This window comes from Xenia sp. Carnegie-2017, unplaced genomic scaffold, assembly GCF_021976095.1.
Source record: "Xenia sp. Carnegie-2017 unplaced genomic scaffold, XeniaSp_v1 HiC_scaffold_22, whole genome shotgun sequence".
NCBI lineage: Eukaryota > Metazoa > Cnidaria > Anthozoa > Malacalcyonacea > Xeniidae > Xenia > Xenia sp. Carnegie-2017.
Genome location: NW_025813485.1, coordinates 14,369,281 through 14,387,189, shown reverse-complemented (window position 1 = coordinate 14,387,189; position 17,909 = coordinate 14,369,281). Strand labels below are relative to the sequence as shown.

The 17,909-nt window shown below is 34.1% G+C and overlaps 1 protein-coding gene across 1 annotated transcript; it reads left to right on the top strand.

Annotated features, from left to right (window-relative positions):
- Window positions 1-2,354: 2,354 nt before the first annotated feature.
- Window positions 2,355-17,368, top strand: LOC124445942 (C2 domain-containing protein 3-like). The gene is given in 39 exon segments (XM_046996727.1): window positions 2,355-2,858; window positions 2,962-3,062; window positions 3,288-3,396; window positions 3,508-3,590; window positions 3,770-4,023; window positions 4,246-4,315; window positions 4,543-4,681; window positions 4,773-4,974; window positions 5,062-5,154; window positions 5,157-5,183; window positions 5,270-5,399; window positions 5,481-5,619; window positions 6,078-6,187; window positions 6,265-6,383; window positions 6,639-6,776; window positions 6,852-7,023; window positions 7,942-8,147; window positions 8,640-8,741; window positions 9,347-9,433; window positions 9,513-9,617; window positions 9,701-9,765; window positions 9,916-9,965; window positions 10,105-10,257; window positions 10,386-10,618; window positions 11,334-11,594; window positions 11,781-12,058; window positions 12,383-12,531; window positions 12,660-13,028; window positions 13,114-13,228; window positions 13,333-13,491; window positions 13,609-13,705; window positions 13,835-14,073; window positions 14,184-14,325; window positions 14,531-14,606; window positions 14,678-14,814; window positions 14,937-14,996; window positions 15,119-15,231; window positions 15,326-16,878; window positions 17,035-17,368. Coding segments are annotated over 38 exon segments (6,195 nt in total). The 5' UTR covers window positions 2,355-2,619; the 3' UTR covers window positions 16,200-16,878; window positions 17,035-17,368.
- The last annotated feature ends 541 nt before the right edge of the window (window positions 17,369-17,909 follow it).

Here is a 17,909-nt window from a genome sequence, read left to right as displayed (position 1 = left end):
AAGTTCATGCATATAGAGGAGCACAATGTCGAGTATGATGGTATACATAACTGAGAGCGGGCGGCTATTACGTTGTGTGAAACGATCAATGGAAAGGGCATCATACTCCATGATGATGGTATGGCAAACGGTGGTTATGCACATGGTGGCAAAGAGCACTAAGGAGATTAATACATATCAGAGCAAGCAATGGTTACTCGTAAGGGAAAATACAGGGACAGTAATGCTGACAGGTATGGCAATGGCACACATAAAAAGACAGTGATCTATCGACAACAACGAAGAGGATGACCAAAAAGCAATTCAGGTTTATAGTGATAAGTTAAAGTAGTACATGCTTCACGTCCACAACAATCACATGATTGGGAAATTTACGTGTGATATTTATGTGGATGTGAGATGGATCTCGGTGGTCTTGGTAAGAACGTTTTAACGTTGTTTAAGTCGATATCATTACAATAATTCGAAAGATGACAGGTGCATGCATTCATGGGTGTTGATTTTTGGAAATAGAAGTTCAAGTAATTCTGATCACTCAGTTTCTTCAGAGGCGATAAATTGAAAACCACCTTTGATAAGTACTCAAATATTAAGTTAATTAAATTAGTCATGGCAATTTTCATCTGCATTATTAATACACTGCATCGACATTTTAAGATATATTACCTATTATAGCTTTTATCTCGTTCATACTTCACAATAATACTTTTGCTTCAACACATTCAAGAAACAGTAGCTAATGCTTGAGTAAGTAAGTCATTTTTCCAGAAGTCTAATGTTTTCCTGTCCATCGTTCAAGCCTGACATGATCTAATGACTGTCAATCGTTGTTAAAAATAGAAGAAAAACTTTTCAAATCGTCTGTGGTACAAAATACAGCCTCACAAATGCAAGGCTACGCACAGATACGCGACGTACGCCTCAAAGACCAAATATGATAAAGACCATCTCAAAGACCAAATTGGTTTCAATGACAAGTCAAGATCTATGGAACTTTGAATTCTACGAAAACTGGTTAAAAAATCTTAACCGATACAAAAATAATGGCAATCCTGTGGAAAAATCAAAAGAACCTTGCTGCAATAATGTTAAGCAAGTCTAAGAACACCCAAAAGGGGAGATATGTACAGATTATAAGAAAGACTTGAGTTTTGGTTTTAAGTTTTTCCTAGAATAACTAGTACAAAAATAGGTGCACTTCTACCTAAGTTCAGTTAGTTGATTTGTAGCTTTGCACTCTGTACGTACAGGATTGATTGGCTTTTCTTGAACTTCTATTTAATATAAGATTAACTTTTAAGTCAATGTTTTATTCATGCTTGAAATATTGCACACAGACTTAGTTTTCTCTCTCAAAAGACCATTGAGATCCTCCGAAGACGAAACGTCGTTTGCTCAATAAATTCCAAAACTTTATGAAAACATATATCAAAACAAAAACCTATTTAAAATGTTGATTTGAATGTTGATCATTTCACGGTTGGAAGGTTTTTTCCCGGATTCGCTGGTTTTCCTTCCTTTTCATAACGTAAAAAAAACTGTGTCCATATTTGGGGACCAAAATGTACAATTTTTGGTTTTTGGGTTGGAATCCCAGAACACAGCACAAGTCAGGCCCAGTGAAACAGGGGTGCGAGGTTTGTTCCCTATGTTTCATAAAGTTGAAATTTTGCCCCCATTTTTATTGCATAGTTGGTAAGATGTGCAGTTTTCACGTAATGTCAGTTAATAAACATCGAACCGACGTCATAAACAATATATGTTGAACTGTCGATGTGAACTTGGAAATTATAGAAAAATAGACGTGATGGCGTGTACGTCACCAGCAAGATATATTTCATGATGCGCCACGATTAAATTAACATGAATAACTTGTTTCCAAAAAACGCCGAACATCTTTGAAACAACGCTTAACTTTTAAGATGATAAAATGTGAGACAAAATCATTGAATGTAAGCCTGGAAAAAACTACAAGTAAATATAACTATATGCATATACACTCTCCAGTAGAATGAAAAAAATATAGCCAGATGTAATAGTTTTAATAAATGAAAAGTGTATGTGTAGAAAAAGGAAAAAATGATCGAAGATCTCGTCTCTGGGGGTCAGGCGATGCTAATAACATGTTTCAGCCCATGAGACCACCTAGGGAGTACACAAGGAAAGTGCTGTCGTTGCGACCTAATTCTGGGCCCTAAGCACCTGTAACTGACACCCTCAGTGCAGTAAATTTTTGTATTGTGAAATGGTTAGTTATTCAAACCAATCGAAGAATTAGGAAGTTCTATAGGGGCTTTGGAGGGGGCCTGAGACGAGTAGCAAAAAAATTTAAAATGAGCGCTTAAATGGCTGCCATAGGACAATATGCTACAATAACACAATTTTAAAATTTGAAAAGCATGGTCAATTAGCACAAAAAAACGAAGTGGGATTTCAAATCTATAAGTGTGAATATAAATGAAATGAGTAGCTGTTGGCTAACAGTCACAGGCGTATTTCAAAATAATCGCTTGTGTTGTGTTGTCTTACTGCCTACTCGATTGACATTTCCATGAATCGATAAGGATTTGTGAAAGGAAGTTACTTTGAAAATGAGGTAAAAATCAGTTGAATTATTTAATGGAAGGCATGATAGCATCGAAAAAACTGTTAAAAGCAGCTCCATTAGTGCTTGGCAACGAAAATGATGGTGCTAAACCTCGCTTACAAAGTAGCTTACCTCCCGAGGTTCAAGGACAAGCTCAATGTTACCTGGCAGTAAGAATTGATCAAATAAAATGGAAAGTTGAGAAGCACCCCAAAAATGTTCAAGTTTGTCTTCGATGGTGGGGTGAGAAAGGAAATGGCACAATGTTTTGGTATAAATTTTTTATTGTCTTTATTTCTGGTGTACAAGAATACAACTCAACTACTAGACAATATGCTGTTTGATTATGTAACTTGTTATCAAATTAACTACAGGCCTTCTCCAAGAAAGACTTCATCAAATAAGACGACATCAAATAGCACTGCTTTGTTTCCAGTTTGTTGTGGACCCAACCAATTTTCTGCTTATCTTCAAGGTGATTATGCACAAAAGGATAAAATGTCACTTTTATCAAAAAAAATTCAAATGGTTCATTTTATTTTCATAGTTCTTCAGTCATTTAATGTTTTTTGTTGTTGTAAATACATGAAATATATCCTTTTTGAGCTTTAATAGATTTTATGTGCATCATTGTTGTTTAGATTACAAGAAAGATGGCTTATGTAGTTATTTTACTTTGCTGATTTGTTTTTTTATCAAGATATGAAAGCACTAGTTTTGGATGTTTTCCATAAGAAGTCGATGAAACCATTTGGTAGAGTGGAAATTTATGATATCTTGGAGTTAAATGCCACTAATACTATCAATAAGTATGTATATTTATATCCATGCAATAGAAATTGCTGGAACACAGTTTTTAACAACATTGTATTAGAGAATCGTGAAAAGTTTTCCATTAATTGAATATTTCATATTCTTAGATGGTTTCCTGTGTATTCACATTCTGTACAACCTGTGCTATTTGCAACTCTCCATGTTGAGCTTAAACTTGAAGCATTTTATGGTATGTTTTAATTCAGCTATAAAAATTAATTGCTTTGTTGAAAAACTCATACATTTGAAAATTTGTCTTGCCTTTCTGTGAGTTTGGCAATTTATGCAAGAATGTACAGTATACAAAATATTTATATACAAAAAATTATCATAAAATTTTATAATGGTACAACATGCAATTATTTTTAGGTCATCATACAGAGTCGCCAACAGTACCATTGGCTACATCAGTAAAAAATTTTTGTGAAGTACCAGCAGTAAAAACAGTGCCAGGAGTACCATCAGTGCAAACAATGTCAGGAGTACCATCAGTGCAAACAATGTCAGGAGTACCATCAGTACAAACAATGTCAGGAGTACCATCAGTACCAATTGTGCCATGTATTGATCAGAGTTTCAACGATTTACAACCAGACTCGGCAGTGAATGTTGCTACAAAGAAAGTAAGGAACATACAAATTGTATGTGAGATTGAATGTAGTGTAAAAATAATGTGACTAAAAATAGAAGCAGAGTGCTTATGGTAATGGCAATTGAACCAGATGGTATTTTCATATATAGTTATTTGCCATTTTTTGAAAACTTTAAAAAAATGATATTTCAACTCAAATGCGTCATATTTTAAATGATTAACAACAAATTATTTTGTTCTTTTGCTTATATAGTCTGTGGAGATTTTCAACAAACCGCCCATAAAGAATGAAATTGATGATATTCAAAATAATGACACCAAAGGTCTTGTATATAAATACATATTTCGAATCAGATTATATTGAAGATAGGATTCGCCCAAAAGGAGCATGTTATATTTCGCAACCTGCTAGTTTTAGCTGGGAAGGAGTTTGGTCTGTATCGTTGAGTTATATGTATGATAACTGACTGTCCATTGATTAGCTATGTGTAGTGAAATGTGTTTTTATTATAAATGTATGAATGAATGCTTTGACGTTTCTTATCAAAAGATTTTACAGATGATGACGATGTGATAATGACGCTGATTAAAAAAGGACAATCTTTAAAGAACTCTATCCTGGAGTCAAATCTTAATACTAGCAATGCGTTGATTACGAGAGGCGATGCTACGAGCCATCTTTCAAAAAAGTTTGTTTTCCTTTATTATAATGCTAGCAAACTACGTTTATCTTCACGTATGCATTCATATAAATAATCTTTTTGTACTCTCTTTTCACAGTGTTTCAAGAGGTCTGTTTGAGGAAATCCTGAAATCTGATTTAGAAAACACGTTTCATGAAACGACTTTTGATGATGTGGAGACTGGTGAAGAGGAACCCGAGTTGTTATATGAATCTTCATGTAGTCATGATAGCAATTCTGATGACTCAATAATTAAAGATGAAACATTACTACAAGAATTATTTTACATGAACAATAAGGTTCGTTCATACAATTTATTCCTAACCCTAGCCATTTTGCCGTGCAGACTATAGTTTAAACTAAGCATGTGATCTGAATCTATTCAGTTTAATGAGTCGACCCAAACTGACAACTTTGAAAGAGAGGTTGACGAGTGTGTCGATAAAGATGTAATAGAAAATGAATGTCCTCAAACCGAAATGAAGAAAATAAACTAAATGAACGAAAGGTAGGTTGGAAATTATGTATCTAACATGTCATGTATTTCCTTCACTTATCTTGTGTTATATACGGTAGCGTAATTTCTCTTTATAGGAATATATAGGAAACACAAGTTCTGCTGCAAATTTGAAGCCTAATATTCATAGTATTGATGAACATAAAGAGAGCAGTCCTGTTGATATTGATGATGATTGTGAGGATGAACATGAAAGTACAATTCCAGGTGTTTTATTAGCATAATTGATAGCTATGCTGGATGTCTTTTAAAACTTACTTTACGTCACTTGGTATATCTGGCTTTCAGTGAGAAAAGAGAAAAATTATTTTTTGGCAAAGCTTGGTGTTGATAGAATAACTGCCCTTGGAAGAATTACTGCTGCTAGGGTACACATCAATAAGTTGAATTTGGTCAAAGAACAAGTGTTGGATCCCACCTTGAAAAGGTGATCGCAATTTTTTTACCCATGTATACAATGTACCATGTCTATATAAATGTTCAATTTTATATTGCTGTTCAGTGAAATTTTCCATTAGTCGAGGATTCACCAGGAGAGTTGCTTCAAATTAAGATTATTATTTGACCAAATGTGTGAAACAATATTTATAAATTTCGTCTATCCTCGCTAAAATTAATATAAACTGCATGCTGATAATGTTGCAACGAGTGCGTATACTTTAGTCAACTGCATGAGCAAAATTTACTGTTTAATTTAATTTCATGTTTCTATTACTCACTTATAATTTCTAACGAGCTCTACTCAACCATAGAACTTTTAAGTTTTTTACTCTTGCTTAAAACCACCAAAAATGTTATGTCTCTTCAAACCTTCACTCTTGGATGGTGAACGCTATTACTTATCAAATAATTTTTAAATTTACATTGCTACCGTATATTTATTAGGACGTATTTTGTTGAGTATGAGTTTCCTGTTACGACTACTCAGAAACACTCCGATAGCGACACTGGAGTAGAGATTACCAGGATTGTCTCAAGAAAATTCAGTCCACTATGTAAGGTCGAAACTCAACTTGTTTAGTGACAATATGAATTGATGAAACATTGAAAAAATACGTTACTTTCATTTCAGGTGTTATGTTCAATCATCATTCAGTTTTTCCTGTTCGTTTTGACTCAAAATCAATAAAGTTGTGGAACAATTATCAACTAAAAGTGAAAATATTTGAACGAAAATCTGGGCACAAAACAGTAAGTAAACTTATATTATTTTGATAAACTCTTAGATTGTGACTGATAAAATTTACTTTTGTTTAGTTTTATAATGACTGTAGATGTTAGCAAATTCAAAATTCGATAGGAATCTTTAAAGATTAAAAAAAACCATAAAATCAGCATTGACTACACGTCCATTTCTAACCCAATGATATCCCATGTTGGTTACACTAAGGATTATTCCCGATGTTCAACCATCGTAGCTGCATAACTATGTTATCATGTTTTCAGCCAATTATGATTGGAGATGGACATCTTCGTCTTTTCGACGTGATTTCATCCGGGCACCTTCTGTATGAAAACTTGGTTACAATTTATGTTTGCAATGATGAAAGTAATGGATCATCATTGAAGATGGGGGATCTTGAGGTATGGCCAGTGTCACGTTATGTTTTAACTGTATGATTTTACCAAATTGATAGATTTGTTTTAAAAATTCTGAAGGTGAAAATTGACTTTTTATCCAATGGAAAGGATTTGAATTATAAATCGCCCAAAAAGGAGCATGTTATATTTGAAAATGAAGATGAGCATCGGAATGTCTTCAGACGAATGGAAGGAGAACGAATACTGCCAGAAACTAAACTTACTGCTCACAATTATATTCTAAATTCAGGTAAAATCATGTGCTGAGTCTGTTAACTTTTCATTTATAGAAATAGGTTGAATGTATTGACATTGAGCCGCTAATAACAAACATGAAAAGCGCGTGCATTTCAAAATGTTTTTGTATGAAAACACTCGGTTTCTTTTTAAGCAGTGTTCAACATCAAGTGTTACGTCATAGAGGCATTTTATTGATGAAGAATTCGATAAGCCCTCTTTTGAAGTTGGCTAAAAAGTCAAAAAGGCAGAAGTTGTTTGAACCTTCGTTGCATCCATCGATGTTATAAGTTTATTTTTGAGAAGTACTTGTGTATACATGAAGTAAAATTATGAAACCAAACAATCCCGTTCAGTCCATGCCTCCCGATACCGTTAGACAGTTGAGCATTAGAGCTTTGCATGTTAACGTTTCGCTGGGAGATATGGGCTCTTGCCACGCTATCCTACTGGGTATACCAATAGCAAGCTTTGCAGACCACCGAGGGGTTGAGTGCTATTGCGACCAACGTCTCGACCCTTAAGCCACTGTAACCTGATGACACTCAGCCACCGTTGCTATTTGACTTATACTATACTATGTATTTAGTTCTTCGTATATGCTCATAAGTTTAAAACTTATTGTTACCACGCATACTCAGATGATTTTTTAATAATTTGCGACTGGGCGTGTTATTTACTCTAACATTGGTGCTAGTAGATCCAGTTGGTCGTTGCCATGGCCATTAACTCGGATAGATTGTCGAATTGTCTGGGCATGCGCAAATGATTTCTCTGATAATTTATGACTAAGCGAGTTATTTACTCCGAAAGTAGTTCAAGTCGATCGTTGCTATCTTATGAACTTGAACAATTTGTCAAGTGATTGACAGTCTCACTGAAAACTCTGCCAATCCTAAAATCATGGACTTATGTCTTGCTTTATTTATAGAAAATAATCCGCCATCATTTCCGTTGACAACGCTTCTTTGGGTATCTAAAGGAAGAAATATAACGAGGAGAGGTCATGGTTTACAGGCTACAGGAAGCATCATACGTAATAACTTCTACCTGATATTCCGCATGTTTTGGTCAATGGACACTTCACGGTCGTCAATTTACTGGGGACAAAATGATCCTATATTTAATTTTAAACAGGTACATTGTCATGTTAGACTTGTAGAAAAGTTGAGCAATGAGTGTTTTTATCACTCATATTTGGCGGTTTTTTACTTCAAGTGCAACTTAACATACACGAATCAAAACTGATTTTAATGTACAAAATATAGACATCCGTCGTGTATATGGTAAAAAAATGACTTCGGACCGACTCTTTATATAAAATCACCTAGATTTATTGATTATATAAACGCGCATGCTCACTGATAAGACATTAATAATTTCGTACGCCACTGGTAAACGGTCTTGGGTGTCGATCACTCCGTAATGTTTTTATTCATTTGTCTGCATGTTAATGATGTTTTTACAATCGTACGTACAAATTGTTGTGTGAATTTAGTTTGTTTTGGTATTTTGAGTCTGCCATGTTTTTAAATTACATCATTTTTTTTAAAGACTTTGCCGTTATGAACGATTCTTTTGAAAGGTTGTTTTCCACAATCTCGTTTTTAATGATAATGATTTTTATAGGTGTTTCCTGCTTTGCTCACAAAAGCACTTCTAAATCGAATGTACAACAATTTTCTCACTTTGGAAGTCTGGTGCAAACACAGTGGAGCGCAAGACGATGAGGTATACTAAAGATGATGTCATATATGAGCTATACTAAAGATGATGTCATACGTATTTGAGCTATACTGAAGATGATGTCATATATGAGATATACTAAAGATGATGTCATATATGAGGTATACTATAGATGATGTCATATATGAGATATACTAAAGATGATGTCATAAGTGAGCTATACTAAAGATGATGTCATATGTATATGAGCTATACTAAAGATGATGTCATATATGAGATATACTAAAGATGATGTCATATATGAGGTATACTATAGATGATGTCATATATGAGATATACTAAAGATGATGTCATAAATGAGCTATGCTAAAGATGATGTCATATATGAGGTATACTATAGATGATATATACGTAGGCTTAGCAAACTCCACCGCGTATATGACATGCATGTTTTTCCCAGTTTTGCCGTGTTTAGCTCCTTTCAAATGTATTGTTTTGCTATGCCAGTGCATAGACGTATGTATAAATACTGTCTTGCATCCATTCAAGCTAGAATGTAATTTGTATTTCGTTCAGATATTGCGTGGAGCAGTGCAAACATTTAGCTAGTATTTTTTAATGTTTCCGCTTAACAATAATACTTGTTTTAGCTCTTGGGAATTGCTAAACTACCACTACAGCAATTTTATTTATCCTATAAAGAGGAGAAAACGACAAAAATGTTGCTTAAATCAAAGGTAACACGTTTCCATAACATGTTTTACACTCTCTTACACTACAATATCACTGATGAATATACAATGAATACATTTTTAGTTCCCAGTTGTTGGGATTGATGGTTGGGTTAATGTAGTCAATCCCTTTAATGGTTCATCACAAGGAGAACTTCATGTATTGACTGCAATGGGTAGTGAAGTTCAAGTATGTTTTTTTATCTCATTGATGTATGGAACATTTAAGATTTTATAATATTTAACATTTCTTTCATTTCTATCTTATTTTAGATTAAAAGGTTATTTGATATAAAGCAATGTTCTAATGAAGGAGGTGATCTTAAACTGAGTGAGAGGTACATTTCAACTTTATACATGTTTCATTAGTCCGGGAACGTGCTGCTGCACTATACTAATTAAATTGCTGTTTTATATGTTTTGTCTTATGTGTCTTTCGCTTTAATTGAAGCAGTTAATTGTAGTTTAATTTCTGCGTTTCTTCTTAGATTCCCAAATAACTTGGAAAGTACAGGCAAGCATCTCAGTGAAGAATTTGGTGAGTTGTGATTTATTTAAAGCAACGAGACACGTGATCATTTCTCGTGTTTATAGTATGCTACGTAATTCGCTATAGTTGCTGCATGGTTACCTAAAACTGATATTTTATTTTATTAATCTGCTTTGCTTATTAATAGTCGAACATTGGTTTGAAATCTCTATTCAAAATGTGAAAAAGTTTCCAAAATCGAGGAGGCCATCAGAAAGTGAAGCAGATTGTTTTGTTCAGTACAACTTTCCTTATCAGATTCATGATAAAGACTTTGATTCAAAATTTGATTTTAACCAAGGTAACATTCCATCTTTTTTTACATATTCCTTTTGTGAATTATCCTCCTTTTCAATATAACATCTCCGCCATTATGCAATTGCTTTGAAAGATTTTTCTAATTATTTAAATTCTGTCGTACTTACGTAGATGTGCCTCGATTGGAAAATCATCGAACTCCAACCACAGTGTACTCATCAGAGACGACTTTTGATGACGTTGCTCGCTATTGTGTTGTATTACCTCGCGCTTTGCCAGTTCAAAGATTTTTACTAGCTGCATATCTAGGTTCGTGGTCAGCTGTTTCAACTGCAGCTGTTGTCAATTTTGATTTGTGGAAAAGATGCTATTATCCTAACGTCAGAGATCGACTCATTGCTAAGGTATGTACGGCGTATTTAGTGAGCGGCCATTGTGATGCCTCTACTTTTGTGATTGAAGTTATTTGCCTGAGACATGTGTCGCGTGAAAAGTGTTATTCATTAAGATTTTATCCTGCTTTTGTTATCTTACCATTTTGATCTATCTTTTATGGTTATAGTTGATGAAAGTATAACTCTGAAAGGCAGTGTTTTACTTTCAAATGGATGCTACGGCTTATAAATTTCTTGAAAAATGTTGAAAAGTTTTGAATCATCGTTTGTATTCAACTGCGTATAAACTATGGACTATTATTTAGTGGTTTTTATTCACACACACTTCACATTTACACTTGCTATTCAACTGCGTATAAACTATGGACTATTATTTAGTGGTTTTTATTCACACACTTCACATTTACACTTGCTATTCAACTGCGTATAAACTATGGACTATTATTTAGTGGTTTTTATTCACACACACTTCACATTTACACTTGCTATTCAACTGCGTATAAACTATGGACTATTATTTAGTGGTTTTTATTCACACACACTTCACATTTACACTTGCTATTCAACTGCGTATAAACTATGGACTATTATTTAGTGGTTTTTATTCACACACACTTCACATTTACACTTGCTATTCAACTGCGTATAAACTATGGACTATTATTTAGTGGTTTTTATTCACACACACTTCACATTTACACTTGCTTTAAATACTCTTTAACAGGCCTCTCTTTCATTATCGAAATTGTGTGGAATGGTAACGATGCGAAAGCCGGGTGAAATTAGCATTCAAAGCTTCTCGCTTCCTTTGACATTTTTACCAAATGATTGCGAAAAATCGGATCCCGACACATCTCTAGAAGTGGTGATCAAGTACCGACTGTCTGAACTAGCACGCACTCATACAATCCATAAAACTGATGAAGTTGATTTAAGGGATCACGTTTGCTTGTCAATTGAAGTCGTTCGTGCATGCGGTCTCAAGGTATCGATTGAATACTTTATCTTACACTTACTGAAATTTAGCATTGCAACTTTTATGGGGTATGGTTCCTATACCTAAGCTAATAATTAGCATTATAGCACGTTTAATCCCATACTAATATTCAATGTGAAGCCAAGGTCTTTAGAAAGCTTTTTGCTGAAAGAAAATTTCTTAATCGTTTTCCAGGCTGCATTAAATCAGGTGGCGCTGAAGGATTCCAGCTTGACGTATGCATCAGAAGTGGGTGGAAATATTTTCGTGAAAATCAAACTACCGTTCAACATCAAAAGAAGTGAACGTGTAACGCGGACGATTGCTAGAACATTTACTCCAGAATTTAGTTACAGAATCGAATTTATTCTTCCACTTGTTTTACGCAATACTGCTATTGGTCAAGAAACGAGGGAATTTTCTGGAACCTTAGCTGAATGTCTTGAATTTGGAGAAGTGGTCTTTGAAATTTGGTGAGCCTTATATGTCAATATATTTGTCCTTTATGATCAATACTAGTAAGCAATGATCACTTTACCATAGATATTACATTATATACTATTTCCAGGCAACTTTGTTTTCCACTTATAACAATTTTTACTCGTCAAGGAGAGAATTACTGAACTTGGCAAAGGAATGATAACGCAAAATTCTTCAGTTTGAAATGTTTATCGCTTACAATGATTTTACGCTTAAAATAGCAACACTGCTTTTCCTTCAAAATTGTTGTCATTTACATTTAGATTTTTACCGAGTTTGTTTGTCAATTTTCAAGACCATCCTATTTTTGTCTTCAGGCATCAAAGACGTCGATCAAGTTTAGACGAAGCAGATGATCAAATTATAGTTGGCAATGCATTTTGTTGTCGTCAATTCCAGCAAACCGCCGACGTTCTTCTTGGTGTGGTAAAAGTGCCCTTCCAACAATTACTCTTCAGCCATACAGGTAAAGTAAGAACTTGTTTTTATACACCCCTGTGTACACAAGTACGCCGTGCATATGAATATTTTATAGTGAATTTTTTCTAATGTCACTATTTCCACACGACTTACGCCATATTTTATGCTTTACAGGTATTCGTGGCTGGCATCAAATTCTTGCTTCAACTGAAAATCTCTCAAATAACGACTTCGCAAATATGTCCGAGAAAACCATCGGTGGACTGGAAATAATCGTGAACTTTGCCGAATCTTTGGATCGGGAGAAAATTATTGAAAGGGGTCGAGCAGCTGGCTGGTCTCCACCTCTTTGGTACGAGTTGGAAGCTGGCGAATGGTTAAATGATACCTTGGAAAATGGTTTGATCAATGTTGCTCAAGGTGTTACATTCATAATAAATGTTAGTAAAGTTTGGATTCCCAAAAATGTGCTTGCTGACGAGAAATTGAGACAGGGAGTAAAACATTTGGGATGTTACATTCGTTACAAGTTTTATGATACCAGTAAGTGTATATTGTCATATAGTATATAATACCATGTATAAAGTTTCATAATGAATCGTAAATTGTTTTGTTTACATATTTCTAGAAGCAGTATTTTCGACAGTTTGCCAAGTAAAAAATGTGAAGAATTCTGAAATTAGTCTATCGGACATAAGACATAGACGATCACTTCTTGTGAAATCTAGCCAACCATTTATTTGGTAAAATTATTTATTATGCTTATATATATATCTAGGTAAAACGACAAGCTTCTTCACTTTTCTCTGAAATAAATTTTGAAACAATGCTCTGATTTTGTGAACAGGTACATTCGAGAAGAACGCTTGGAGATTCAAGTTTGGCTGTCAAGCAATCACGAAGGAGAAAAACATTCAATACCTCATAAAAGAGATAAACTTCTTGGCTCAGCATTTGTTCAACTGTATCCTTTATTAGACGGATGTAGGAGTATGTCGCAAATAAGGTAAAATGTACAAAGATGTTTGTATCTTCGAAAATTTTGCCTGGAATTTTTCAGAACTTAAGTGGACATACTTTCCTATTCAAAAACCTTGAAACTTCCTTTTGTTTCTTTTTGTAGTGGTCTTTATTCTCTGTTTCGTAGTAGCGCTGTAGATCTGCATGGTGCTCGCTTGCATGCTCATTTGACAATTCAAAAACCAAATTCGTTTGAAAAGGTACGTTTGAACTTAAGTACGTATTTTTTGAAAAACAACTTAAACCGACAAAACAATGACGACGTCTCATGTTTTGAGAAAGTCAAGATCATAGCCAAGATTACATTTCTGACATTTTTAACTTTGCAGGATTGGGGCGACAAGCATAGCAAAGTGGATGATGATATTTTGTCAACAGAAGCAAGCGTATCTCAGGACAAAAAACATAGTATATCAATAGAAAGCCTTGCTGAAGATGGAAATGATCATAATAATGACATACAACCTTCTGCTTCAAGTGAAGATAATGAGGATGACGTTGTTACGGCGCATGTCATTGTTCAACAGGCTCTACATCTAACGTGCGTGAAAAACCGACAAAATGAAAGGTTTTGCAATGTCATTGTTTCAATTCTACTTCATATACAATATGGGCCTTGCCCGCTGTTGTGATTTTAATTCATATATCATAAGCTTTGTATCATGTTTCAATATTTAGTGTAGAGCCTAATGCTTACGTCACGTACCAAAAGAACGGTCAGCGGAATCCCATAAGAACTAAAGTTGTTCCTTCATCTGTCTCTCCTCTCTGGGAACATGAGAAAATAGTTAAATTTCGAAAACAAGAAATTTTCAGTGAGGTTAGGGGTGATAAATTTAGGACATATTTAACATCGTATTTTAAAAAATCTTTAAACAAAATTTTGAATGTGTATCGTAAGCAAATACATACTCTGGTTGTATACTATTGCTAATCTGTGATCGTTTCTATTGTTCTAAAATCAGGTTTTTGGATCATGTGATCCTTGTAAAAAAATTCATACATTTGAATTTTTTTCCTTTTAGACATTGGTATTCAAAGTGTGGCATCAATTTGTACCTGATTGTTCTAAAATCATCGACGAAGATCATAAATTATCTGGTACTGTTTACATGACCTACAAAATACAGCTTTTTTCGTATATTCTATTTGCTGTTTACTTTTTCAAATAGGAGAAACTGACTTATCAATGAACAAACTACTTGGTATAGCAACTGTTGATCTATCTTCCTTGGTGTCCGGGCTTCGACACGTCATGGGCTGGTATAATATCACAGATTTTAGTGGACAAGTTCAAGGACAAATTAAGGTCACTTTGCAATGCACAACAACTAATTTCATCATTCCAATGTTCAAAATGCATTGCCATAGCAACATAGTCAATTAATGATTTGGTATTCATAAAACGTCTTGCCTTTTTTTGTTTACAAGGTCGGTGTTGTACCTCTACTTTCAGTCTCATCGAATGGAATTTTTACCAAAGTCCATGAAGTAAGTTTTCAGTTTTCATCATTTTTGTGATTTCTATCTGACATAAATAATCAGAAAAGAAAATTATTTTAATTCATCTTAATCATATTTGAAACTATTTCCATATTTCTATTGTGGAAAAGGAATCATCTCCATTAAGACTTTCGAATGTTCTGAATGGTTCTGAACAACAGTGGGTGCAGCATTCATTAAAAATTCCAGACACCACAAAATCTTTTCTTTTGCGTCAACTAAGGTCAGATTGTTTTTCATTGTCGTAACTTTTCTACATTTGATGACGATTTGATTGTTTGGACACTGTAACATCAATAACCTGTCTTTTATTTCAGACAAAACCTAAATGATCTTGATATTGTTAAAGAAAACCTAAATAAAAGATTAAACGTTGAACTTAATGCAAAATCTGATTGTTGCGTATTGGAATCAGAGACACAATCAGAAAACAGTACGACCATGCTATCTACATTAGCAAAAGGAGATTGTGAAGTTGACGGTTTTAAAGAAAGAAAAGACAATTGTGTCGTTGGTGAGAATTATAAAAAGGTCGCAGCGCAATTTTTCCATGAAAAAGATTTTGTCCACGATGGAGATAATTCTCACAACACTAGCATTAAAAATGTAGAACGTGTTGATATTGACGAACACAATGGCAATGGTAAACATGATCTTGATGGTAAATATGATCTCGGTGTTAAACATGATTTTGATAGTAATCATGATCTTGATGGTAAACATGATCTTGGTGGTAAACATGATCTTGATGGTAAACATGATCTTGGTGGTAACCATGATCTTGGTGGTAAACATGATTTTGATGGTAAACATGATTATGGTGGTAGTCATGATCTTGATGGTAAACATGATTTTGATGGTAAACATGATCTCGGTGGTAAACATGATCTTGGTGGTAATCATGATCTCGGTGTTAAACATGATTTTGATGGTAAACATGATCTTGGTGGTAAACATGATTTTGTTAGTAAGCATAATGTGGTTGGTGAAGATGATGTTGTTGTCAATAGTCCTAATTTGCGGGACGAAAACTTTACTGAGTTTGAGGGAAGTGATGATTATAGTCTAGATAAAGTTGTTGACGATATGTTTTTCAAACATAACAATAGGGAAGAGAAAGACTCCATCGCTAGCAAAACTGACTATACTGCAATTTCCAGCCATTATGATCATAACCTTGACAAAAAGTGAATGATTTGTCCTTGAACAATGATGCTCATGATGATGATAGAATATGTATGTATGAAAGCAAAAGTATTTTACTTGATAAAGACACAAGTTCCTATTGCCTTTTGTCAAGACACGATGAAAGGAATGGCGTACAGTCCAATAATATGAATTTTGGTCATGAGAATGTTCTTGAAGATGACAGTAATAACTCTAAAGACGATATCTTAGTTTTGGATGTTTCCCGTTCATCCTTGAATACAAAAGAAACCTGCAATGATCATATTCATACCAATATAATTATCACGCGAAGTTCCGATGATGAAGAAAAATTTAGTGATAATGATGTGGATGTTTTATCAACTGTTAGCGACCATAGTGACAGAACAGATTATAACCAGGACCTAAAGGATCGGGTATTTAAAGATCGTAGGACTGGAAACGAGGAAGAAACTGATCGCGAAGAAAATTGTATTTCAGGGGGAGTCAGGGCTGAAGGATCATTTGATAGTTTCTTCGATTGTGGTACATCATTGAAAATAAAGTCTCAGGCAGATGAAGAAGTCAGTTTTAATATATCTGATCAACCAGAGGCAAAAATTGTCTTGGTAAGAAGTAATCAGTCTATGCTCGAACAAAAGGCAACAAAGCAGTTAAAACAATTGGAGTCTCAAAATGAACCCGTGAAGTATTCACAAGAATCGTATCTTTTTAATTTAATGATTCCTATTCAATTTCGTAGTTTTGATTGAGGATGAATATAAAGTGATAGTTTTTATTCAATAACGTTTTTTCATGTTGTATTCAGAGTATGTTCTTCTTTTTGAATTTATGTAATTTTCTTAACCATAGAATTCAGAAAAATTCCCAACTTCTTTATGCCACCAAAAGATTTAGAACAATCAATGAGATCCTTACGACTTGCTGCAACATTTCGAAAACACCCTAGACAAGAAGGACAACTTAAACGTTTAAATGATGATGACCATGAAGTCTTTACTTCTTCAGAAAAAGGCGTAAGAAAGTCGTTTATTGACTGGAAGAAAATAAAAGAAATCAAAAGTACAGGAAGTGTACCATTAACTAGTGATGAAACTTCTAGATTGGCCCGAATATTTTCTTCTAAGTTTTCTAAGGATTGATTTATTTTAGTAGTACAATAGTTCTTGATTAAAATTTTTTTAGTTTTAAAATTTACTGTTTTCTTTATAATTCAGAAAGGATTTGGTTATTTCGTTGATTTTTTTAAAAATTATGCTATTTACCTACAACATGCGTATGACATGAAGTATAATATGTACACGTTGCTGTTGTCAGCAGTTGTCTTGGGAACTGGGAAACAAACTGGAAACAACATGGCGAACATTTCTGAAATTTCTGTTGAAGAAGTCTTGCCAAAGTATGGTTTGCTTTTCACTGAGCAGAGTCCAATGCCTGTGCTTTGTAAACCAAAAATAATGCCATTAAAATCTGTTACGTTGGAAAAATTGGAGAAAATGCAAAAGGACGCAGAAGAAACAATAAAAGAACAAGAAGAACAAACGAGAAGTCAGGAACTTAACGACAATTCCCAATCTGAAAACGGCGACGAGAAATCATGAAAATGAGATAACTTTAACGGAAATGTAAGCAATTTTATTGAAACATTTCCAATGCCATGACGTCTTTTAATGTCCCCATTTGGAGAAATTAAACAGTCTAAAACGTTCAAAACAATTGAAATAAATTAGCAAA